Source organism: Neofelis nebulosa, chromosome 6 (genome assembly GCF_028018385.1).
Source record: "Neofelis nebulosa isolate mNeoNeb1 chromosome 6, mNeoNeb1.pri, whole genome shotgun sequence".
In the NCBI taxonomy this organism is placed as follows: Eukaryota; Metazoa; Chordata; class Mammalia; order Carnivora; family Felidae; genus Neofelis; species Neofelis nebulosa.
Genome location: NC_080787.1, coordinates 137,635,317 through 137,661,608, shown reverse-complemented (window position 1 = coordinate 137,661,608; position 26,292 = coordinate 137,635,317). Strand labels below are relative to the sequence as shown.

Below are 26,292 nucleotides of genomic sequence, written 5' to 3'. Positions count from 1 at the left end.
AGTTGGCAACTGAGTGAGTGATGCTAAAATGTGGTGATCACTTTGCAGTATGTACACGTATCAAATCATCATGTTGTACACCTTAAACTAATACAGTGTATTAGTCGCTGTATATGTCGCTGACATCTCAATAAAACTGGAAAAGATAAAAGGAAACAAGACGAGACAAGGCTCGGTTGGCCTCCAGAGGGCTCCCTCCCTCAGTGCCCTTGCTTGACCGTGAGGTCAAGTGCTCCGGCAAAGGGCACCATGACGGGGCTCTGGGTTGTCAGGAAGGGGGTGGTGTGGATGAGTTCCTCGCATCTTGCTAGAGGAGGCTAGATCTAAGATGGTACGTCTGAATCCCATCTTAGTGAAAGATGGTGGGCAGAGGATTCCAAGCCAGGAAGGAAATCCAAGCCCAGATGAACATGCGAATCGCCACGGAATATTCTAGAAACACTGAAGAGACATGACACCTCCGACCGGAGAAGGGAGCAGCTGTACTTGTGGAGGGTCTTGAATGCTACTGTCAAGATTGATTGCTATATCCTCAAAGAGCCTGTGGTAAACAGAAGGCTGTCTACATGCGGAGGCACTGGAGTCCGATGGAGTACATGTTCAGCTGGGTTCCTGAGCTGAGACTCTTCTGTCTCTACAACCCACCATCTGCTCCACAGACACCAAATCCCTGGGATGAGATGGCTGCAGAATCTTACTCTCTCTCCCGGCTCCTTTGACTACTGCTAATCAGGGAAGGTGTTTACAGCAAATAGTTTATAGTTACTGGGAGGAAATGGTATCCTGGCTCTCCAGTGGCATCGAGGACCCAAGTTCTGTCTTTCTGCTTTTCCCCTTCTGCAGGTGGGCTTTTGTCTGTTGACTTGGGCCACATGGAGCGGCATCATGTCACTCCTCCTCAGTGACCGATGTCACTCCACATCAGTCCCCACCTCATGACTGCAGGTGAAGCAGAGGGAGGGGCTTGCTCTCTATTGGCGGAGGAAATACTACCCCAAAGGCCATAGTCAACTTCACCTGTATCCGGTTGCCCAGAAGTGGGTCCAATGCCCACTGCTGGCTGCAAGGATGGCCGTCGAAGGGGTGCCTAAGGAAGGGGCTGCCACTGCCGAAGGCTGCTTGGGGCCAATCACAACTCATCTCCTGGGGCTGGGAATGGTGAAGCCAGACAAAACTGAGATTCCGAAATAAGAAAGAAGGGGGATGGCAGTTGGGTAAAGGTTAGTGGGGCACTTTGGGCCTTTCCTTCCATTTCCTCCTTTCCTGGATGATGACATCGAGGAAGGGGCCTGTCCAGGGCCACGGAGCAAACACAGAGCCAGAGTGTGCTCCCTCCAAGGCGGTCACTCTCTTCTCTGTGGTGATCCCACACAGAAAACCGAGTACTACTGGTGGCCCAATTCAATTCCTGAAGGCCCTTTTCTCACTGATGGTGCTCATAGTTCTTAACTCTCACTACGCATCAGAGTATCACGGGGCGGGGAACTTTAAACGCAGGAAAAACAATGAATATTCAGGTTCCATCCCATGTGATTCAGATTCAACTGGTTTGGGGTGAGGCCCTAAAAACCTACTTTTCAAAAGCTTTCGAGGTATAATGGTATTTTTAACGTGTCAACTTGGCCAGGCTACTGTCACAGACTGTTTGTATTCCCCCCAAATTCATATGTTGAAACCCCACCTCCCAGGCGTGGAAGTCCTGCTATGCCACCGGCCACCGCATTTCCTTTGGGGGCTGGTGGCACCGCTGCTCCCTCTAGCGGTGCCGGGTGAGCACTGTCCTCCCTGGGATATGCCTCCACCTCCCGCCCTCGGCACGATCAGGTCAGGCGTCCGATCTGGCACGTGAATGCCCTCTGGTGGCCGCACGCCGCAGCGACTGCTCCCTCTACAAGGGCTGGTTTCCTGCAGCTCCGGGATCTTTGCGTTGGCTCTGATTTCTTCTTAAGCCTCAGTTGCTCACATGCTCCAGTGAAGCCTTTGATAGGTAGAGAAGGTCGGACTCTATCGATTTACTCTGTCACCAGCCATCTGTGTATGACCTCAGCTGCTCCTGTCAACTCTCTGGGTCCTATCTCCTGGCCTATAAACGGAGAGGATTGGAATAGATCTTGCCAGTTTTAACATTACGGATTCAAGACCTTGTCGTTCAGGGACAGTGATTTATTAAGCAAATACAGTGTATCGAGTGTAGAGGTTCAGGCTCAAAGGAGAGCAAACCTGTGCATTCCTCGGCAGAAGGAGACAGATAATAAGCAACATAGAAATAAATTAAGCAGTGAGTCAGAAAATGATGGATGCTGCCGCTAAAAATAGAACAGATGAGGGGGTCAGGAGTGGAAGGAAAGGTGAAGGCTGAGATGATGGGTCAGGATAGGACTCGGAGAGGTCACCTTGGAGCAGAGACCTATAGGAGGGGGTTAGTCATATGGATTTGGGGGCGATGACTCTACCAGTCATTCCAGAGGGAGGAAAACACCCTGTGTAGGCCCGAAGCACAAGCCTGACTGACAAGAGTTGGGGACCAGTAAGAAAGAAGGCCTGTGCTGGTGAATACGCCCGCCCGAAGGCTACAGTGATGGGGTGTGGGGAACCGAATAGGAAAAGGGGGGACACGTACCTAGAACCCTGTTGGCCACTGCGGAGAATTTACCCTTGACTCTTTGGGAGAGAAGCCACTAGAGGGTTTTGAGCAGAGGGGTATGATCTGCCCCATGTTTTCACAAGATCCTGGTCTGTTCAGGCTACCAAAATAAAACACCATAGACTGAAGTGGCTTAACCAACAGAAATTTACTTTCTCACAGTTCTGGAGGCTGGAAAGTCTAGGATCAAAGTCCCGCAGGGTCCCGTTTCTGGTGGGAGCCCTCTCCCCGGCTTCTAGAGGACAGACAGCCTTCTCACTGTGTCCTCGCAAGGTGGAAAGATGAAACCCTGGAGTGCCTCCCTCTTCTTATCAGGGCACCAGTCGAACCCCAGGGCTCCCCCTCAGACTTTCATTGAAGCCTAATCACCTCCCAAAGGCCCACCCCCTAATACCATCGCACTGGGGGTTAGGGCTCCGACACAGGAATTTTGAGGAACACACACGTTCAGTCCAGAGGAGTCACTCAGACCGTGCCGTGAGCTAGATGGCAGGGGGTGGGTGACGGTGGGGGTGGGGAAAGAAAGGGGCTGTGGAACAACCCAGCCAGAGGGGCGGTGGCTGTGTCATGGCCAGTGAGGTAGCAGTGGAGGTGGTAAGAAGCAGTCAGTTTCTGGAAATGGAGGTGAAAGGAGAGCCAGTGGGATTTCCTGACAGGTCGAATGTGGAGGCTAACAGAAAAATAAAAGGATGGCCACGGGTTTTGAACCAGGTATCTGAAAGTTGAGACCTGTTAAGGTTAAGATGTCTATTTGTGGAGAGAATTGAATGTGGAAAGCTCAGGGACTTCGGGGGGGGGGGGGGGGGTAGTTGTTGCTGGAGATAATTACCATACTCTAAAGGGCAAGGGTTTTAGAGTCAGACAGACTTGTGCTCAAATCTCAGTCCCGTTATTGACTGGCTGCATCAGTCTGGGAAAGTGTCTTAACTTCTCTGAGCCTTGCTATTCAGGACGTATTTATTCATCACCCCTGTGTATCAGGTACTGTTCTGGATGCTGCTAGATGCTGCGAATACAGAAATGAATCAACCAAAGCCCCTGCTGGCAGGGTGCATCCCACTGGCAAAATAGGGGTGAGACTAAATGGCCACTTGGAGTTGGCTGAATGTTAAAGCATGTAAATTGCCTCCAACACTCGATATGGTGCTTTGTCCAGTAAACAGCTGATTCTACCGCCCTCTTCTTGCTTTCTACCAATCAGAAGAGTGGCAGATGTTTGAATGGACCAGTGAGGGGCCAGAGGACATTTGGAGTGGCAGCCTTCCAGTTCTCCAGGAACGATGGAACTGACTCCCTGGGAACAGAATGTAGAATGTTCTTGTAGAAATAGAATGAGATGCTGCCTCCACAGAAGAGCACAGCCTCTGATTTTTATTCTTTGGCTTTGTTCCGGAGCCCAGCTGAACCCGGGATAATGTTACAAATGAGATGGTGCTGGAAGAGGAACCGTTAGTCTAACAAGCTCATAGCAAATGGCTGCGACGTGTCTTAACATGTAGTTGGCTTTTGTTGCAAAGCATTACATTTTTCCTTAAGTGATAGATGTTTGGGATTACTTCTTTTGTTCCAAGCAGGCTTTTCTTGGTGAAAAGTGAACCACAGAGAGGAGATCACCAGGGGCGAGAAGAGGCCCTACACGGAAGTCTGAGGTTCTAGAACATTCGAGAGGTAGGGGGAGGAGAGACGCTGAGAGGCAGCAGCTGTAGAGATGGAGGAGGGCAGGAGGGGTCGAGAGGAAGCTCTGGGAGAGGAGCACACAGGGATGGGCTCCAGGAGGTCAGAGGCGGGATGTGGACACTGGATTTCACGTCAGGACATTGATTCCGTCAGTGGCTATAGGTGCATCCAGGGAGCAGTAGGCTGGGGAGTATATGAAGAAAATATAAGAAGAATATAGAAAGAAGAGACCACAAGAGCAGGAAAAGCGTTCAGGAAATGTATCTGTGAAATATGTCTGTGGGTGGGAATTATCTAGACCAGAGAAAAGTGCAGTTGAGAGAGAATTTTTAAAGTGAGTAATGGGTATTATTGTTCTGGTTGGTGGATCTTTCCTCATAGGCAAAACCAACAAACATCTCTGGCTCACGAGCAAGGTTTGAAATTTTTTTAAAGACCCCCAGATGGGGTTACCTGGATGGCTCAGTCGGTTAAGCACCCGACTCTTGGTTTCGGCCCAGGTCAGGATCTCATGGTTCCTGAGCTCAAGTTCCACATTGGGCTCCACGCTGACAGTGGGGAGCCTGCTTGGGATTCTCTCCGTCCCACCCGCACCTCCCCTGCTCTCTCTCTCTCTCTCTCCCTCTCTCCAAAGAAAAACAACCACACGTAGCCTACCTCACAGGCCTTGAGTCTGAGATGCCACTGCCTTGGATTGCGTTAATACAGGACTCTGCTTCTAGATCAACATAGTCCCCAAACTGACCTGCCTGAGGACGCTTCCTGCCCACATGCCTTCCCCACCCCTTCTTCTATACATGCCTTTCTCTCGTTTCACGCACACACGCTAAAGTACATCGTAACAGCACATCTTAAAAGTACGTTCTTACAAAACAATGCATCAGTCCCACTGGCTTTGGGTCGCAGGATTCCAAACGGAAGCACCTTCCAGCAGTCTCTTTCAAGTACTTTTTGCCCAATGAATCATCATAAATCAAAGCAACAAGATGTATTTGGAGCACTTACTACCTGTACATTTGTGGCCAATGGTTAGATGTAAACATTTTCTATTGTACAGTATTAGGTATACGCTGTCTAACTTTTGGTAACTTTATTGACATACACTTCATATGCCCTTTAACATGTACAGTATAATTCAGTGGTTTTTAGCATATTCACAGATTTCGTGCTGCCATCATCCCTTTATAATGTTAGTACATTTTCATTACCCCCAAAAGAACCTTCTACTTATTAGCAGGCACTCGTACTCTCCCCAAATACCTCAGCAAATTCTGCTACTGGACCCTTGTCAGGTAGATGATTTACAAATATATTCTTCCATTCTATGGCTTATCTTTTCATTTTTTTATGGCTCCCCTTGATCCATAATAGTTTTTTAATTTTGGTGAAGTCTATCTACTTTTTCGTTTGTTACTTGTGCGTTTCTCTTTTTTTTTTCCTTTTTTTTTTTTTTGTGCTTTTCTTTATCATCTCCAAAATCCTTCGCTTAATACAAGGTCATGAAGATTTACTTTCAAATTTCTCCTAAGATTTTTCTAGTTTTAGCTCCTACATTTGGGTCTGTGATCCACTTTGAGATCATCTTGGTATATGACGTGGGGTAGGTGGGGGAGGGGGAAGGAGGTCATTCTTTCACAAGTGGGTATCGGGTTGTTCAGCACGCCTATCTCCCACTTTAATGTCTCATTTAATTTTCACAATAGTCCAGTGAGGTAGGAATTATTGGTCGTGCTTGCAAGTGAGGAAACGAAGGCTCGGGGAGGTTGAGCGGCCAGAGACCCTGAGGAATTCCATCTCAAGAGGGAAATTTAGGGGTGCCTGGGTGGCTCAGTCAGTTGAGCATCTGACTTTGGCTCAGGTCATGATCTCACTGTCCATGAGTTTGAGCCCTGTGTCAGGCTCTGTGCTGACAGCTCAGAGCCTGGAGCCTGTTTTGGGTTCTGGGTCTCCCTCTCTGCCCCTTCCCCACTCATGCTCGCTCGCTCTCTCTCTCTCTCTCTCTCTCTCTCGGTCAAAAATAAATAAACATTAAAAAAATAAATAAAGAGTGGAATTCAATGTGACTCCAAAGGTAAGTTTCTTTCAACTATACCAAAATGAGCATCCACTATAATGCCAGGTGGTTGTAAAACAAACACAGAAAGAGTATTCCTTTAACACCTTTACTTTTTTTTCCAATTAGATACACCATTCCTGAGGAGCTGTGAAGCGTCAAGAACTCTAAGGCTAGGAAAGATAAACAAGACCTGTTCTTGTTTTTAAAAAGCTAATAATAATACAGTAGAAAAGAGGAAATTTCCTACAAATAGGATGGCCTCGGAACCGTGGAAGTTAATTAAAGGAAACCTCACTAGAACAGGGCCAGGAGTTTTGGCAACGAGAGCTCTCAGGCCCTACCACTCATCGTTAATTGCAAATTTGACGGGAAACAAGGCACCTTGCAGTTGCGAACGTCTTTACCACCCAGAGGAGGAAGAAAGGCTTTGCTCCTCCCCCGGCAACAAGCCAGCCAATGAGAGATAGTCGCAACACGGCCAATGGGAAGCCATTATACTTCTAACTCCCAGTTCACTCCAATGAACTCTGTGTTTACAACAACCTCCCCAATTCTCGCTTTCGCTGTAAAGGAACGCCCATCTCCTTTTCCCCCCAGGGCTTGCCTGGGGTTTTGTCCCAGCTTGTTTGTCCTGGATTGCAGTTCTCGGCTATTCCCGAACAAGCCCATCTTTTGGTGGTAACATAACTGGCAGTTTTGTTTTGAAGGTTGACAGAAGTCAGTCTTTTTGTTAAAAGCAACAGAAAATAGTTTCCGGAGACAGAGTCCCGGGCTCCAGAGGGTCATCAGGAGACTGGCGAACCGATAAACCGCCTGGAATCGAGGTAGGTGCAGCAGCTGCGAAGCTGGAAGCCAGGGGACGGTCCTGGGCCAAGGCAGCAAGGCCAGGACATCGCGGCCGTGTGGCACCGCACTGTAGACCAACTGCGCTCAGGTCTCTGCATTGGTAGATCTGGGTCCAGACAGAGGTGGGAGAATCTGGCTGGCTTGTGGAGCTTGAGTTGTGTCCCCCACCGTGTGGGCATGGGACTGAGGGGCGCGCCACATCACACACAAGGAGGCTTCCTCCCAAATAACAAGGGGAGTCAATGCTGGAAATGCCTACTCGGAAGACAGTAGAGAAACCACTCTTCTCTCTGCTAGTCCAATTGCTTTTTTTTGCATTGAGGAGCCACAAAGCCACACTGTCTCCATCTTAACTTTTAGGCCTCTCAGTATTTCGCATGACCTGTTCTAATGAGTTTAAGATCTCCCTGTGGTCAGGAATTTTACCCACCACTACCTTGGATCTCCCGTGGCACCTTAAATACAGGCTTACAGCATGTGCTTTTAAATTGCTGACGATGCCTATTCGGGTCCCCCAGGGACCACAGTCAGTTCTTCATAACCCCACGTGTGGGCTCTCCTTGGCCAATTCGTCATCAGTTTGATTTTCTTTCCGGCCCAGAATGATACCAGCAACTCTACCCTCATGACCCATTGGGGATGCGCAGGTGTTGGCCCCCTTCGACGTCAGCCTCATTCGAATGAGGGGCCCAGAGTGGTTGGAGATGGACGGGCTCTGTCCGAGGAGGGCTGTGAGCTATAGCTCGTAGCTATAGTCTTGCCTGTACAGATCTGTGAATACTGCTTCATTGGGAAGTTCAAAGTGGGAGGCTTTAGAGTTGGAATATTAGGAGTATTTGAGAAAAGATGTTTGGCCAGTGGCATAAGGAATCTAACAAAAGAAAGGCTGAACGAGCTTTGGAAAGGACAGGAGGACCGCGGGTTCCTCCATCGCTGAGCTTCCTGGGCCCCGCCATCAGATAGCTCAGTTCCAACCCTGTCGTGTGTTGACACTCAACTCCAAAGCCCAGTCCTGCGGTCATGGAGGCTAGGAGCTCTGCTCACCACTCGGAGAGGCCTGGGGGACACCAGGACGAAAGGTTGCACCCGGATCCCTGGAAATGTGAGGATTGCTGTTGTCCCAAAGGAAATGCAGGAATTACCCCCAAAGGGGGGCTCTGGATGGGCCTGGAAAGCAGAGCACCAGCCTGCTGCAAACACGTTCAAGGGGAAGCTGCAGAGAAGCGAGGGATCCCAGGACCGGATCTTGAGCACGGGTAGGATTAGGCAGATGGAGAGATGCCCCTCCAGTCATGCTGTTGTGAGGAGGAAATCGGAGGTGAGGACGTGGGGGAGTTTGCAAGTGTGCTGAAAGGAGGTCCGGAGAGGGGGGGGCCCAGGACATGGCTTCCAAGTTTTTTATTAATCGGGGGAAAGGATCATCCAGTCAGGATGAGAGGCGAGTGGATCAGGAGGTGGGAGGGAGAGAATTTCTTGCTTATTTTCTCATGCTTTTCAAGACTTAGTGTGTTTGAGGGCTTAGTGCTCTTAGCACACAGGCACACAGTTATAAGCCACATCGACTGCCTCCTCTGACTTGTTTCTCTCCTTGACTGAGTCGGGTTTTCCTCTGGTTCCCACAGACCTCCGTACACATTTCGCTCGTGGCTGTGACCTTCCTTATCTGTTACCCAGGTGTTGAGAATGCATGGGATGGCGGTAAAGGCCCATCAGCTGAGTCTTAACTGCCATGGTTCCCCTGCACATCCCGGAGTCCTTCCACACTTGTCTCCAACGTGGTTTGATTAGGACCTTCAGGTGCTTTTGCTAAAGGGCACGAGGACAGGCAGCTAAATTCCCTTTCTCTGGGAGGGGGGTGGTGAGTAGTGTTGGAGGGACTGGGGGAGGAATGGCGATGCTTGCAAATAAAACTGCCCGCAATCCTGAGGGGAAGTCCAGACACCTACACCTGAGTATTCACCCTGCCTCTCACACTCACACATGGACGTGCACTCCAAGGAAGGACTGTGTACAGTGAGCTCTGAGTGGGTCCTCCCAGCTAAGGGTGAGAAAGCCGTCATTCCAAGGTTTCCAAAATGGCTTGTGCGGTTAAAGAATGACCATCATCCTTCTCTCCTTTCCCTAATCAAATGTATGTCGTTGTAACTTCTCTTTTTAAAAGTTTATCCCTTTATTTTGTGTGTGTGTGTGTGAGAGAGAGAGAGAGAGCGAGAGCGCGCGTGCATGTGAGCACGAGTGAGTACGAACAGGGGAGGGACAGAGAAAGCGGTAGACAGAGAATCCTAAGCAGGCTCCATGCTGTCGGCACAGAGCTGGACGCGGGACCTGAACCCACAAACTGTGGGATCGTGACCTGAACCGAAATCAAGAGTCGGAAGCTTAATGGACTGAGCCACGCAGGTGCCTGTTCTTTGTAACTTCTAAGTAAAAGCAACCCAAGTGTCCATATATGAAGTGCACTTAGAACAAACACCAAGAGTCGGGTCATGGTTTCTTAGGAATCACAAGAAAGTATTTTCTTTGAATTGAACCGTTGAATCTTAGGAGTCAGTCTGAGAGAAGATTGGAGACTTATAGTTATTTAAAATAATTCAGCCCTTCAGATGAGCCACCACACTAAGAATACATGAACTCTCCCCATTTGCAAAATGGATTAGGGGATAGAGCGTAAGACCCGGATTTAGAAATAAAACCTATCTTGGTAAAGCTTCCTTTAACGAAGTCTACCAGTGGATTTAAAATATTCTATCAAGGGGCGCCTGGGTGGCTCAGTTGAGCATCCGACTTCAGCTCAGGTTATGATCTCGTGGTTTGTGAGTTCAAACCCCGCATCGGGCTCGCTGTTGTCAGCACAGAGGCCACTTCAGATCCTCCTTCCCCCTCTCTCTGCCCCTCTTCCGCTCGTGTGCTCTCTCTCAAAAATGATAAACAAAAGAAGGTAATCTTTCCTATTCTCAATCCCATTCTGATGCATTTTCTCCAAAAAATTTGGCAATATTTCATCTTTCTGTTTAAAAAAAAATTCTACCAAAATCTAAAATACATGTAATTTTAACACAGTTCCATGTGCTAAGTGATAGTGGTACAAGGATATTCCTAGCAGCTCTTTAAAAAAAAAAAATGTCTATTTTTGAGGGGAAGGGAGAGGCGGAGCAAGAGGGAGACACAGAATTCGAAGCAGGGTCCAGGCTCTGAGCTGTCAGCACAGAGCCCGATGTGGGGCTCGAACCCACGAACTGTGAGATCAGGCTGAAGTCAGATACTTAACTGAGTGAGCCACCCAGGCACCCTCTAACAGCTTTTTTATAACAGCAAGATATTGTCCTTTCACAGGGTAGTGATTAAATTATTGGCATAACAGTATTATGTGGTCTTTACGAGAATGGTGGGGTATTGACATGGAAAAATCTCCAACATACATTGAATGTAAAATCACGGTAAGGAAGTGTGAAGAATATAAGGTCATTCCTGTATGGAAAAATACATAGGCAGTTGTATTTGTAAATGTGTGGGCATTTCTGAAAAGATACGCACACACTGGTTATACTACTTACCTGCAAGGACGGGGATAGTGGCTGGGAGGAAAGGAGCGGGCGCTTTTTGTTTTTGTTTTTTTTTTAATCTCAAGTATGGGTATCACCTATTCAAAATTTTATTACAAACAATGTCCTCCTAATAATAAAAAAAGTTTTTATATCGATTGTGATACACCAATTTGGAACATGATTTTTGTCAGGTCAATTTCTGGAATATCCATCCGAACCTAGATTTTTTTTTTTTTCCTCCCTCAATGCAAGATTTGGGTTCTGTTACCACTTAGCTGTATGATATTGGATGAGTCAACCACCTACGTGGACTCTTCATTTGAAAATGATGGGCTTAGACTGTAGATGCCTTCAAAATTCTTTCTGGTCTAAGATGCTGTGGTTCTGGGATTTGATTATGCAATATTTGGGAGAAGCAGTACGTTAGCATATTGCAAAGAGAATGAGTGTGTGTGAGTTTTGTGATGTGGCAGAATTAATTGTATACAATTGTTTTTACAATAGAGTTCATTCTTACACCACACTTTTGTAAATTACCTTTCATTTCTACTCCGTTCATCTTTGAAATACCCAAGGAACAACAAGAGAGGCATAGTCAAGTGACGAAATTTATTTATTTTTCCTAGGTACATAAGATGACATAATTATAGACAAGTTTGATACATAGGAAAACCCTTCTGTCCACCTTTCTCTTTGCTAAATGAATCATCACAATAGTTTTTACAATTTTTAAAACAATACACAGCTTTCCTGGGCTGAAGCAATCGCAAGGACATATCGGTACTGGTATATTACAGCTACTTACAATGTTTAAGAACAGCAATGGAGAAAAATAAGTTATTTAAATATTGATTTCATATACAGAAAGTGCAATGTTGTTAGTTGTTATATAACTTGCTTGACAGTTTCTTGCATTTCTCTATCAATTTAAAATCAAGGTAACTTGGACTCAGACTACTATATTTTCTGAAAATAATACAGTACACACAATGCAGCATTGACTTGGTGAACTGATTTCTTTTGCTGCAGTTATGAAAGCAAATTTTGCTATGTCAGGAACTGGTTTGCAATAGACTAGCAATTTCCAATTTCACCCACACCGGGGATCAGGACAGAGAAAAGGGCTGCTAAGAGAAGGCCATGAAAATGTATCTGCTTCCTGGTTATCTGGGAATGTAAATAGTGGTTGGGGCTGGCCGCATGTCCTTCTAGACAGCTTTACAGTAAAAATTACACACAACGGATATGTAGCTACCTGAGCCAAACTGCCTTTCCAGGTTTCTTTTGTGCTTTCCAAAGACGACACTTTAAACCCTTCCTCAACATTCTGTACCAAGTGCAACTGATTAAAACCGGATATTGCTGGCGCCTAACACCTACCTGTCTTCTGACACGCGGTCCCTAAACCACCTTAGTCAAATGTCACACACAAACATTCAGGCTTTTCTAGGATCAAATTAAGAGTTTAAAGCAAAAGACCAAACAAATAGTAACAATAACAAAAAAAATTTTTTTTCTTTAAAAGCACGATAAAGTAAAAATCTCAGACCCCTCAGGTTAGGAAGATCTTCCCACTAAAAATCATTCATGGTCCCTGAATTTGATTTTTCTACGCAAAGGCAATGATTTCCAAAGAAGAAGGACAAAAATAGGGTTTGGCATTTTCAAGAACTCCAGAACATTCCCTTTTCTGGTGCCACTTAAATGAAAATCTGACACTGAAAATGAACTAACACTGGGAAATTCACAGAAGATGACCCCTTCTCCTCTGTTATCTGTTGTGTGACTTGTGTGTGGTCGGCTTACACTATGAGCAGGATCTCAGAATGTCATGCTGAGGCTCCGTGTCCCTGCACCTGTCTCCACCACAGCACAAGCGCTACAGTTCGACGGTATCGTCACAGTCCACGTGGGCTGTGTGCACAACCCGAGATGGCAAAAATGGGCTGTTTTTCAGATTTCGGTAGAAAGTTGGCAGCTTTTAGCTTTTATTCTGCATTTCCACAACTTTTTCACATGGCGTCTTATAGAAGGTGAATACTATTGAAGAAACGTATTTTTTTTAAATGTATACCAAAGCGTGAAAAAAATATATAACCTGAGAACATCCTTTTCCTCAGAAACACGGATCCAAGTACATAGAGCAAATGCTGAAGATGGCTTTGTAATGAGTGAAGTTACTCCCCCCCCCCCACCTTGAGGGGAATCGTTTTAACGAGGAGATGAAATGTTTAAGAGCTTTTGATCAAGGCTTTGTCTTCAAAGTGTTTGTTGTCAATGATCACATTCAATGCTTAGAATAGTTCTCATGACTAAGAATGTAGAGGAAATTCATTTAGTAAGCAACGGAAACCTTAATTTAGTTGCCTAAATTTCTGTGTGCTAGAAAAGTCAGACACCAGACTAAAAGAGAATGGTAAACGCTCTAATCAGTAGGAAAACAACTGAAAATGGCAAATACTTAATACATGGCTAACGTGCTTTGTCTGGCTCCAGAATGAACTATTATCTGAATTAAAACAATGATCTCTTAATAAAGGGAGGAAAACAGTACCTTAATTATAAAAGTGGAAAAAAAAACTTTAAAAATCTCTTATAAACTACTTCCCTTTTAAAAGCATCTTTCTGAAATATTCAACCTTACGGTGGCTTTGCAAAGGTGACCTGTTAGCTGATGAGTGAATTCTGGAATGGTCGTGGTCGGGAGTCAAAGTCAATACTGCAGCACGGTGACCAACATCGTAGACAAAACAAAACTGATTTAAAATGAAGGTAGTTTCTATACACACGCGCTCACACATGGACACACATGCATGCACGCTCACATACACACCTGACCTGTGAGTTTCAGATAGCTTTTTACTGGATTTGTGGTTAGTTTAAAAACTGAAAGCCAACATGAAGTTTGTGCCTGACAAACACCCCTACAAATTAAGCCATGTTAGAGTGAGGCAATTAGAAAAGCCCTTTTTTTTCTTTTTTTTCTTTTCTTTCTTTTTTTTCTTTTTTCTTTTTTTCTTTTTTTTTTGCTGAAAACATCTCTGGTATGTTAGATGGCAGTCTAGGCCGAAGATCTGGAACTATGGTTACAGGGTAGTGAACACCAGATAACTGCTTAAAAGCTTATATTAAGGCAAATAAAAGCTGATTGCTAGAAAGCAATTATTAAAATGTCTCTTGTTTACTTAAAGGAGAATAGGACTTTTTTTTTTTTTTTTTTTCCCCTAATGCAGCCAGATTTTCTTACTTTTGAATAAACAAGCATAGTCAATGGCGTACAGTAACTCCTGGGTCTGTTACTTTGGCCTGGCCAATACCCGCCTGCCCTCAGGCATCCTGCAGGGTGACAGACAGCAAGGCAAGGGCATTCTCAGAAACGAACGCGGCTGCCCCCTCCCTCTGCCAGCACACCAAGACAGACTGGAGGCACAGCATGGGCGGCGAGCTGGCATCCTGGTTCTTTTGTGTTCTGAAAATAAAAGTTAGTGCTTGTCTTTTCTTTGGGGGAGTCAAAGAGAACCACACCAATTTCCTCGAGGGGGGCTCTTCTGGAGAAGAGAGGGTCATCAGTCCCGTGCCGAGGTTTCGTGCTCCGGTCGGCCTTACACCGGGCCTTTCTTCTGGATCTGGTCTGCAGGTCCCAAGGAGGAGGGATTGCGTTAGCATCCTAAGCACAGTGAAAGGGTGGCTCTTGTCCGGGGAGCTCCATGATGGGCCTGGCTACATGGCCTCGGGGCCTGGTGGCAGTTTGAAGAGTCTGGCTGCAGACACAAGCTTGCTTATGTGTCTCTCCTCTGTGATGCCGGCCTCCTGAAGGCAAGTGTGGGACAGAGAAGGCACTTGGCCCAATGTGCTGAACCCGGCTTCAGTGAGGGCGCTGGTATACATGGGCAGACCGATGGAAACCAGCCAATCTGACACAGACGAGACACATCCGGGAGAGAGGGGCTTTCTACAGATTTCTGTGAGTCCACCACTTGGGATCTGGATAAAGAAAGAAAGCAATTTTATAAAGACTTGACACAGGCTACTGGAGGACTCTTATATACCTAAAAGGAACACTACTGAAATACTGCACTGCTAGACTATTACAAAGTGATCCTGCTGTGAGGTGTCAAAGACCCAAGAGTAGCATCAAGAATTCCTTCTCAGCTTCTCGAAGGTGAGATCTATCTTCAAAGAAGTGTTTGAGGTTCTACAAAGTATTTGGAATTAGATCTAACCCTAATTAACCTAACGTCCAAGTCTCCAATTTGTAAGCATTTCTATACCCTGCTATTTTGTCTTCTGGTGATAAGCTTTTCAGTGAAATCTCTAGGTGAATAAAGAGGCAGCCCTGTGCGGTAGTGTGGCAAGTAAGATACTCAGTGGGTAGAGTTTTGTTTTGTTTTGTGTTTTTAAGAGCGCATGAGCAGGGGAGAGGGCCAGAGGGAGGGAGAGAATCTCAAGCAGGCTCCATGCTCAGTGCAGAGCCTGATGTGGGGCTCAATCCCACAACCCTGGGATCATGATCTGAGCCAAAATTATGGGTCAGATAGGGAACTGACTGAGCCACACAGGCGCCCAGGTAGAGATTGTATAAAACAGATTTTCCATTTTTGGAAAATGGAATCTATAAAACAGATTCCATTTTGAATCTACGTTAACCAGAAAATTAGATATATCATTAGTGTAGTTCTAAAAAACATAAAATGCAATAATACCAAGTGTTAGCTAGGGCAGGGAAATGGACATTTACAATTGACTTCGGGGAAGACCAAGTGCTACATCTTTTAGGAAGGTGGTTTTCTGACAAACGTGCAAATTCTTGAGATTTTGTGCAGGCTTCTACAAGCAAATCCTCTTGAAGGAATATATACTCAAATTAACCTTGAGAGTCTACAAAGACTACAATAAGGGTGTTGTTTGCTAAATTATTTAAAATAATAAGTTGGGGACAATTTAAGTGTGGCAACCATTTGGGATTGGCTAAATGAGGGCACATTTACCTACTAGAACGTTTTGACATATTGATAATATAAAAGAATGTTTAGTAACAGATTCATGATCTGAGAACTGAACATCAGGTTTCAAAACTACACATTTACTATTGGATGTGCAGAGAAATAGCTAGACAGACTTCTAAAAACTTTTTCAGGGGTGCTAGGCAGCTCAGTCAGTTAAGCGTCTGATTTCAGCTCAGGTCATGATCTCACGGTTCGTGGGATCAAGCCCCACATCGGACTCTGCACTGACAGTGCAGAGTCGGCTCGGGATCGTCTCTCTCCCTCTCTGTCCGCCCCTCCCCTATTTGCAAGGGTGAGCTCTCTCTCTCTCTCTCACTTGCTCTCTATCTCAAAATAGAAATAGATACAAATAGATAGTTAGAAATAGATATAAATTTAAAGACCTAAAAAAAAAAAAACTTTTATAGTTCTGGGATTATGGCCAATTTTCATTTTTTTCTTAACAAAACTGTATTTTGAGAACTTTACAGGCTGAATATTGCTTTCCCTCCAGGTGTCTCCTTTTGATAGCTGGAGGGAACCCTGGGCTACTCCGTGGTGGCCAGCACGTGCATCCCGAAGCACCCTAACTCCATGGACTTCCAAAGTCGAGCGAGGGGAGACCCCAGGTGCTGGCTGCTCACCGCCATGCGGTGCTGCTTCCGAAGCAGCTTCACGCGGATCTGGTCCATGTTGGTGGCAACTTCCCTCTCGGGCTGATCCAAGTCCTCTGCATATCGCTGCACCAGGGCTTCGGGAATCCCACAGCGGCCGTGCTGTGAGGGAGAGCAGAAATGTGGCGTCACGGGTGGCAACGAATTTCTTCTTCGACAGCAGCAAACACAAGACAAGGTAGGCTAAGACACCTACGGCTACTGGGACGTGTCCCCAAAAGTGTTCACTTGAAGTGAATAGATTGAGAATCACGATGGGTGTTAGAACATGTTTACATCTTGATCTCTCGGGTACTGATGAGCTCTGAGGAAAAGGTTTTGAAACCTAAGAACATAATCGCCTTGTATCATTTGGACCAGTGACCTCACCTCACTGTGCTGGATCATTTTGCATCACATGCACCATTTCCTAAACGACAGGGGAAACGGGCAGACTTGTGCCCTACGGCAGGTAGTCGTGCGTTTGCGGCCCGTTTATACCGCCAATCCCTAGGCGTGTACTGTAGACGCAAATTCTCCTTTCCGTTCTAAGGGATTTTTATTCACTAAATATCGAGGAGGAGGAGGAGGAAGATCATACTGTAAGGCATTTGTGGTGAAAAGAAGTTTATAACAAGGCCTCCCAGGGATGTACTATAACGAAATATGCATTTCTAGGAATAATGTACAGCTATATCTATCATCATTGGTCTCCAAAATCGTTTTGGTATTGGTAGATCTCTCTTTCTTTCTTTTTTCTTTTTTTTTTTTTTTTTCCAAATAAGCAATGTGCTTTCAATGAAAGGAGTTTAAATGAGTTTTCTCAGTGCTTTTGGTACAGGAGGATATTTCATATAATCATTCCAACTCTGTTAACTATACAGATAACTGTACAATATAATTACATCTGAAAAGGGTTCTACAATTTGCAGTGTGCTCACATTTATTTGCTCCTAATAGTCCCTGTAGAAAAGGTAGTTACGCAGGTTATTATGAATCTCATTTTACAGATAGGAAATGAAGTGGGCACGTGTTCACGTGTAAAAAGATACATGTTCAGTAAGACCCGGAGACTGCACTTCAGGTCTGTCTGCTAAAGCAGCCCTTTCTGGAACCAGTTCTAGTATTCCTCGATAGTTGTTCCTGCAAAAATCTAGCCGCCAAAAATTGAAACCAAGCAAAAGGAGGGAAGGGAAGAGAGAAGAAAGGTCCAAGGCCGTATTTGCGTCGGCTCCCGTTCGGCGCATCGCCTGGCAGCAGAGGGGCCCCGCTCAGGCCCACGCACCCCCGCGGCGAGCACGGCCCCTGCCACCAGGCCGGCATCAGGGGGCAGCTGTGGTGCTCCTCTTACCTGGCTGCCTGACTTAAAACAGCAGAGGCCCGTGAGGCCTCGGGTACCTTATCAGAGTACGGCTCCTCAGTGAGATCGATGCCTTCAGCTCGCAACTTGTTCTCAGTGAGCGTTTCCAGGTCCACTCCCCGGGCGCAGGAGGTCTTTCTGGTCAGAGCCGGGCCCAGCTTCACGCCATGCTCCTGGAGGCTGGCGCTCTCCGGGAGCTCTGAGAGCCAGGGTGGCGGCCTCGAGCTGGGCGGGCTGCCGGGCTCCTGTGCCGAGGGAGGCCTAGGAGCCTGAGGTGAGTGACAGTCACCGGGGCTGCCTTTTTTAGCGGGCAGGCTTGGTGCGTCGGGACCGGGAGGGCCGGGGTGGAGTCCGTTGGCCAGGCGTTCTCGGCTTTTCTTGGCGGGAACAGGTGGAGGCTGGGAGGGATGTCTGGCCTGCGTTCTTGCCTCGGGGCCCCTCTGCGCGGCATCTAGGCCTTCTTTGGTGCCCACGGGATGATGTGTTCCTTCAGACTCGAGTCCTTTCCTGTGACCCTCGAGAGGTGTCCTTGTTAAACCGTGTTTAACTCCAGGAGGTTGAGCATCATAGTTTTTGGGCAAACACGGAGGAGGTGATGTGCCACGGGAGGAGGCTGCTATGGAGCCATCTAGTTTCTTAGCTGTCTTCTGAGGTTCAGAAAATCTCTTGCTTTGGGTCAGTAGCAGTGCATTGTCAACAGCAGGATCTCGTTTGGGGCTTTGAACCTTTGTGATGGAGGGGGTTGTCTTTTGTGGCACTTGTGGTACAATCTGAGGGGAGGGTTCTGTCACCTCGCCGGGCACATCCTTCTCAGCAGCAGGCTCTCCTTGAAGGTCGTCCAGGGAATGGGATCTGGGCCAAGTTTCCACGGGCTGGGGGCCCTCCAGGGTCTCACAGCTCCGACAGATGGAAACGGGCAGGCTTCTTCGGTTTTTCTTCAGACCAGTCACACATGGCTGGTCACAGCACTTGGAGGTGTGAGGGGCGAGACCGCTGCCCAGCCTGCCTTCCTCCCCGGGCTTCAGCGCATCCCCGGACTTTGTCAAAGGCAGGGTTGGGTAGTTGCCCAGCTGATTCCTGTTGAAGGACTTAAAGCTGGACTCCACTGACGACTTGGCAGAGAGAAGGCCGGTCTTCCGAGTCTTGCCTGTGAGACAAGGGAATATTTTACAATCGTTTTAAAAAAACAAACCAGTCAAACTCGGGTAAAGTTGTGCTGACATAACTGAAATCCCCATGTCCTGTCTCCCTGTTGAATTATACTAAGGATATGAGATCACCACTTAGGACTTTGGGTGATATAGGGTTGTTATGGCCCCATTTTTATTTTTAGAAAGAAGTTTTAGACTTATTAATGGACTCGTGGAGACTGAAACTAAATGTTAGGAGGGAAAAAAATAGGCTGTGTCAGACAGTAAAATCAATCTAGGCCTCATGTTTGTTCCTAGCTGCGGTCAGCGTAAAAGAAGGTTGATCGTCCGTACCCCACTTAGAAACCACAGGATGGGATTTCTGTTTCGGGAGGACAGCTTCCTAAGGCCAGGGTTGCAAAGGACCGCTAGACTGAATTCTATAAATGGTGCCCCCTAAGGTTCGCTGGTGACCAGGGAATTCTCAAAGTGCACTTTCCCCTAAGCACTCCCCTCTGACTGGTTTGTTCGCGTGCGCGAACTATGTATCCAGTATCCTGTGTGTGAACAGTCAACCAAACTTGGCACAAATAAGCAAAGAAGCTTAAAAAAAATAAGTAAAGAAGCTTGAGTGAGTATTTTGCTTGCAATGGTCTGTAAAACACTGATACAGTTCTAATTTCAAATGGAAGCAACAGCCCTGATTAAAATCAGTTGCCAGGCTTATAATTTAACTATCAGTCAGACATCATCTAATTTGACAACTGTTAGGATATCAACTGCTAGTATTGCTTGATGAGCTTCACTGAGAATTTACTATCTGTGGTCAGGGCCTGTGCTAAATCGTTTTCATCAGTACTTTTAACACCACCCCTCCTGCCCTGCCCCGCCCCGCCCCAATTAGGTGTCCTTTGCTATATTTTGGTTAATACTGTGTTTGATGTGTGCTTTGACACTGGGCTGAGATGCCTGAGGGGAATACCCAGATGATCCTAGTATTTCAGGCTGACAGAAAAAGATAAAAATTTTCAACCCATGTCACATTTGGAAGGGACAAAGAAATGGCTGGCTGTAATCGTCAAAAGACTACTATGTTCTAACAAAAAGCTTTCTTCCCAGTCTATTGTTTCAATAGACGTTTCTAATAAAATATTTTAATTTAGAATTTTGACCTCTCCTGCTTAAGCAGTCTCAGCCTTTCAATAAGAAAGCAGCAAGGAGAGGGGCGCCTGGGTGGCTCAGTCGGTTAAGACTTCGGCTCAGGTCATGATCTTGCAGTCCGTGAATTCGAGCCCCATGTCGGGCTCTGTGCTGACAGCTCAGAGCCTGGAGCCTGTTTCAGATTCTGTGTCTCCCTCTCTCTCTGACCCTCCCCCATTCATGCTCTGTCTCTCTCTGTCTCAAAAATAAATAAACGTTAAAAAAATTTTTTTAAATAAAAAATAAAGCAGCAAGGAGAAATCAGGGGGCGGATGGATTCCAGTGGGTACAAGAAACACATTCGCTGATAAAACCTCCGTGTGCATGCTGTACAAGTGAGGGAAAAGGGACAAGAAGAAAAGACCAGCACACTGTGACGATTACCACTGGTTTGGCCATTATCAGCAGTGAAAACCAGATTCCTTCCAGGATTTCAGTTTTCTAACTGCAAACTGATAATAGTAAATGGATGATGTCAGGCAGAACTCCAGCACTAAGACTGATGGATAAGAACAGGAGCCGTCTCAATAAGACTTATAATGGTCCCATCCTTTTAAATCAGACACAAATCAACAGGGGAAGTATTTTGAAGTTGGCAAAACAGAGGCATGGTCAAATGGCACCTTATGCATAATGTGAGGTCTTTGACCCCATCCACCTCTGTGTTAGCAACATGTTAAGCACTAGAAGTCATTATTTCGTTGTTACGTGGAGATTGTGAGCTCAGTGTTACTCCTGAATATGCTGAATATCACGGATAAAATTGAAAAGGGAAATACTTCTTCAGAAAGCATAGCCTGCTAAACATAAAGTGTAAAAATCAGTTAAAACTGAAAAATTCATAAAACTATTTTAGCATATGGGGTGCCTGGGTGGCTCAGTCAGTTATGGTCCAACTCTTGATTTCCGCTGAGGTCATGATCCCAGAGTCATGGGATCGAGTCCCGTATCGGGCTCTGTGCTGATCATGGAGCCTGCTTGGGATTCTCTCTCTCCCTCTCCCCCTCCCCTGCTCACTTGCATACACACACACTCTTAAAAAACAAAACAAAACCCGAAACCAAAAAAAAAAAAAAAAAAGTTTTAGTATAAATTTTAGAAATAAGGCTTTCCTTCCCTCTAACTGTTAATATAAACTATATGTGTAAATTACACTTCCACACATTCTACTTCTGTTGGAAAGATCCCTGAATTCACCTGGAGTGAAGTTTGCCAGTGTCTACAATGGCAGGTAACATCTGATTCTTTTAAGCATTAAGTCTGCCGACGTTATCTGTGAAATCCTTACCATCCAAAGCAGTTCGGAGAATTAATTTCCTGAAAATGTCTGGATGTGGAAAGGTTATTAACAGGAGAGAAAAACCTTCAGGAACCACAGGAGGACATAGGTGTTTGTTGGACTCCGGAGTCACTGTGCTCCAGCACTCCAGCTGAGCAGTGCAGGCACAGTGAACACACAGTGTTCTGGTAGTTTCAGGTATACAATGATTTACCAATTGCATACATTTCTCAGGGCTCATCAAGTGTGTTCTTAATCCCCTTTATCTATTTTACCCCCCACCCACCTCCCCACTGTCCTCTGGATCTGTCCCTTTGTTCGTTTTGTTTCTTAAATTCCACCTATGAGTGAAATCATATGGTATTTGTCTTTTCTCTGATTTATTTCACTGGCATCATACACTCTCGATCCATTCGTGATGTGCAAGTGGCAAGATTTTTTTCTTTTTTATGGCCAAGTAATATTGCGTTGTGCATACATACCACATCTTCTTTATCCATCTCTCAGTGGACATGGGTCCCTTCTTTATCTTGGCTATTGTAAATAATGCTGCAATAAACGGGAGTACGTGTATCTTTTCAAATGAGCGTTTTCACTTTCTTGGGTAAATACCCAGTGGTGAAATTACTGGATCCTATGCTCATTCTATTTTTAATTTTTTGAGAAACCTCCATACTGTTTCCCACAGTGACTGTACCCGTCTCTATTCCCACCAACAGTATGCAGCTTCCTTTTTCTCCACATCCTTGCCAGCACTTGTTATTTCTTGTCTTTTTGATCATAGCCATTCTGACAGGTGTAAATTGGGATCTTGTGATTTTGACTTGTATTTTCCTGATTAGTGATGTTGAGCATCTTTTCATGTGTCTGTTGGCCAACTGGATGTCTTCTTAGAAAATGTCTATTTAGGGGCTCTCTGCCCATTATTTTTTTGGTGTTGAGTGAAGTTTGGTGTTTCTAGATTTTGGATTTTAACCCCTAATTGGATATATCATCTGCAAATATCTTCTCCCATTCTGCCTTTTGTTTTGTTGATGGTTTCCCTTATTGTGTAAAAGAATTTTATTTTGGTATAGTCTTAATAGTTTAATTTTGCTTTTGTTTGCCTTGCCTCAGGAGACCTATCTAGAAAAATATTTCTACGGCCACTGCCAGAGAACTTACTGTCTGTGCTTTCTTTGAGGAATTTTATAGTTTCAGGTCTCATGTTACTTTTGTATATGGATAAGAACGTGGTCTAGTTTCATTCTTTTGCACACAGCTGTCCAGTTTTCCCAATACCATTCGTTGAAGAGACAGTCTTTTCCCCATTATATATTCTTGCTTCCTTTGTAGATTAATTGGCCATAAAAGTGTGGGTTTACTTCTGGCTTTCTATTCTGTTCCATTAATCACTGGGTCTATTTTGTGCCATAAGGTTTTGATTACTACAGCTTTGTAGTGTATCTGAAATCTATGATTGTGATACCTCCAGCTTTGTTGTTCTTTTCCAATATTGCTTTGCCTATTCAGGGTATTTTGTAGTCCCATACAAATTTTACGATTATTCCATTTTCTGTGAGAAATGTGGTTGGTATTTTGATAGGGATTGCATTAACTCTCTAGACCACTTGGGTAGTATGGGCATTTTAACAATACTGGTTCTTCGAATCCATGAGCTTTTTTGTTTCTGTCCTCTTCAATTTCTTTCATTAGTGTGTTACAGTTTTTGGCGTCCAGATCTTTCACCTCCTTGGTCAAGTTTATTCCTAAGTATTTTATTATTTTTGGTTGTTATTCTCTTTCTGCAATTTCATTATTAGCATATAGAAATGCAACGATTTCTGTTTATTGATTTTGTATCCTGCAACTTTACTGCATTCATTTATCAGCTCTAGGATTTTGGTGGCGTCTTTAGGGTTTTCTATATATAGTATTATGTCATCTGCAAATAATTAAAGTTTGATTCTTCCTTTCCACTTCAGATGCCTTTTATTTCTTGTCTTATTGTTGTGGCTAGGAATAAAAGTGGTGAAGAATGGACATCTTTGTTTTGTTCCTGATCTTAGAGGAAAAGCTGTCCATTTTTCACTATGGAGTATGTTGTTACCTGTGGGTTATTCATATATGGTCTTTTGTTGAGGTATGTTCTCTGTAAATCTACTTTGTTGAGAGTTTTTGCCATGAATACTGTCAAATGCTTTTTTTTTTTTTTTTTTTTTTTTTGCATCTATTGAGATGACCATATGGTTTTTATCCTTTCTTTTGTTAACATATCACACTGATTTGCAAATACTGAACCACCCTTTTATCCCTGGAGTACATCCCACTTGATTGTGGTGAATGATTTTTTTAATGTATTGTTAGATTCAGTTTGTTAATATTGTATTAGGGATTTTTGCATCCATGTTCATCAGATATTGGCCTGTAGTTTTCTTTTTCAGTAATGTTATCATCTGGCTTTGGTATCATGGTAATGCCCTTGTAGAATGAATTTGGAAGCTTTCTTCCTCTTCTGTTCTTTGGAATAGTTTAGAAGAATAGGTCTTAACTCTTCTTTAAATGTTTGGTAGAATTCACCTGTGAAGCCATCTAGTCCTGGGCTCTTGTTGCTGCTGCTGTCTTGTTTGTTTGTTTTTTACTGATTCGGTGTCCTTGCTAGTGGCATTGTTGGTGTTATAGTGGTGAGCAAAATTGCCTTCCAGTTTCATTGCTAGTAAGTGGTCTGTTCAAATTTTCTTCCTGATATAGTCTTAGAAGGCTAGATTTCTAGGAATTTACCCATTTCTTCTAGGTTGTCCAATTTGTTGGCATATAATTTTTCGTAATATTCTCTTAGCCTTTTTATTTCTGTGGTGTCAGTTATTTCTCCTTCATTTGATTTGAGTCCTTTCTCTTTTTTTGAGGAATCTGGCTAAAGGTTTATCAATTTTGTTGATTTTTTTTCAAAGAACCAGCTCCTGATTTCATCTGTTCCATTTTTTTAGTCTCGATTTCATCTATTTCTGCTCTAATCTTTATTATTTCCTTCCTCTACTGGGTTTGGGCTTTTTTCTTTTCTAGCTCCTTTAGACATAAGGTTAGGTTGTTTGAGATTTTTTGTGTTTCTTGAAGTAGGCTTCTATTGCTGTAAACTCCCCTCTTAGAACAGCTTTTGCTGCATCCCAAAGACTTTGGATCGTTGCATTTTCATTTTCATTGGTCTCCCTGTATTTGTTGATTTTGTCTGTGATGTCTTGGCTGACCCATTCGTTGTTTAATAGCATGTTATTTAACCTCCATGTATTTGTGCTCTTATCAGATTTTTTTCTTGTGGTTGATTTCTAGTTTCATACCTTTGTGGCTGGAAAAGATGCCTGTTGTCATTTCGGTCTTTTTGAGTTTGTTGAGACTTGTTCTGTGGCCTAACATGTGATCTGTTCTGGAGAACATGCATGTGCACTTGAATTTTATATCATTTTTAGATGGAATGTTCTGAATATATCTATTAGGTTCATCTGATCCAATGTGTCAAAGTCTGTTTCCTTGCTGATTTTCAACTGGATGACCTGTCCATTGATGTGAGTGTTCAGGTTCCCTACTATTATTGTATTACTCCCAATTTCTTCCTTTATATTTGTTAATATTGCTTTATACGTTTAGGTGTTTTCACGTTGGGTGCATAAATATTTATGATTGTTGTATCCTCTTACTGAATTGTTCCCTTTATCATTATGTAGTGTTCTTCATTGTCTTGTTACACTGGTTGTTCTAAAGTGTATTTGGAACAATATAAATACTGCTACCCCAGTTTTCTTTTCACTTCCATTTGTATGGTAAATGTTTTTCCACCCCTTCACTTTCACTCTGTGTGGGTCTTTAGGCCTGAAGTGAGTCTCTTGTAGGCAGCATCTAACAGATTTGGAGCATTTAGTCCATTAACATTCAAAGTAATAATTGATAAGTATGTACTTATTGACATTTTACTTGTTTTACAGTTGTTTTAGTTCTTCTCTGTGTTTCCTTTTTTGGCTTGCTGTCTTTTGTGGTTTGATAGCTTTCTCTTAGTGATATGCCTGGATTCCTTTCTCTTTATTTTTACATATCTATTACAGGTCTTTGATTTGTGGTTACCATTAGTTTGATAAATAACTTCCCATGCATATAGCAGTCCATATTAAGTTGATGGTCCCTTAAGTTTGAAACCATTCTAAAGGCACTAAATTTTTACTCCCCCTGCCTACCACACTCTCATATTTTATGTATGATGCCATACTTTACTGCTTATTTTGTGAATCCCTTGACTGACTTTTTATAGATAGAACTGATCTTACTACCTCCTTACTGGTATTTTAGTGATTGAACTTCTATGTTTGTATTTACCTGTGAAATTTTTTCCTTTCATAATTTTCTTACTCTTGATTATGGTGTTTCCTTTCCACTCAAAGAATTCCCTTCAATGTGTTTTTGTAAGGCTAGTTTAGTGGTGATGAATTCCTTTAACCTTTATCTGGGAAACTATCTCTCCTTCTATTCTGAATAATAGCCTTGCTGGGTAGAGTATTCTTGGTTGCAGGTTTTTTGTTTTGTTTTGTTTTTCTTTCAGCACTTTGAGTATATCATGCCACTTCCTTCTAGCCTGCAATGTTTGTGCTGAAATATCAGCTGATACACACCCTTATGGGGATTTCCTTGTATGTAACTGTTCTCTCTTGCTGCTTTAAAAATTCTTTGTCACCACTTTTTGCCAATTACTCTGTCTTGGTGTGGACCTCCTTGGACTGATTTTACTGGGGGCTTTTTCTGCCTCCTGGATGTGGATGTCTGTGTCCTTCTCCAGAGTAGGGAAGTGTTCAGCTGTTCTACCCGATTATGTCACTGAGTTCCCTTAACCTGTTCTCATTTTTTCTTTCTGATGTTCAGTCTGGTTGCTTTCCTATCCTCTGTCTTCCAGCTCAC

The 26,292-nt window shown here is 44.3% G+C and overlaps 1 protein-coding gene across 11 annotated transcripts in view; it reads right to left on the bottom strand.

Moving 5' to 3' along the window:
- Nucleotides 1–11,363: 11,363 nt before the first annotated feature.
- The window catches only part of SASH1 (SAM and SH3 domain containing 1), a 336,005-nt gene continuing 321,076 nt past the window's right edge, over nt 11,364–26,292 (bottom strand). For all 11 annotated transcript variants that reach the window (XM_058735581.1, XM_058735583.1, XM_058735582.1 and 8 more), the window contains 3 exons: nt 17,805–18,913; nt 16,398–16,529; nt 11,364–14,752 (listed from right to left, as the gene is read on the bottom strand). In XM_058735581.1, the coding sequence (XP_058591564.1) occupies nt 14,489–14,752; nt 16,398–16,529; nt 17,805–18,913 (1,505 nt within the window). In that variant the 3' untranslated portion in view covers nt 11,364–14,488. The remainder of the gene's footprint in view (nt 14,753–16,397; nt 16,530–17,804; nt 18,914–26,292) is intronic.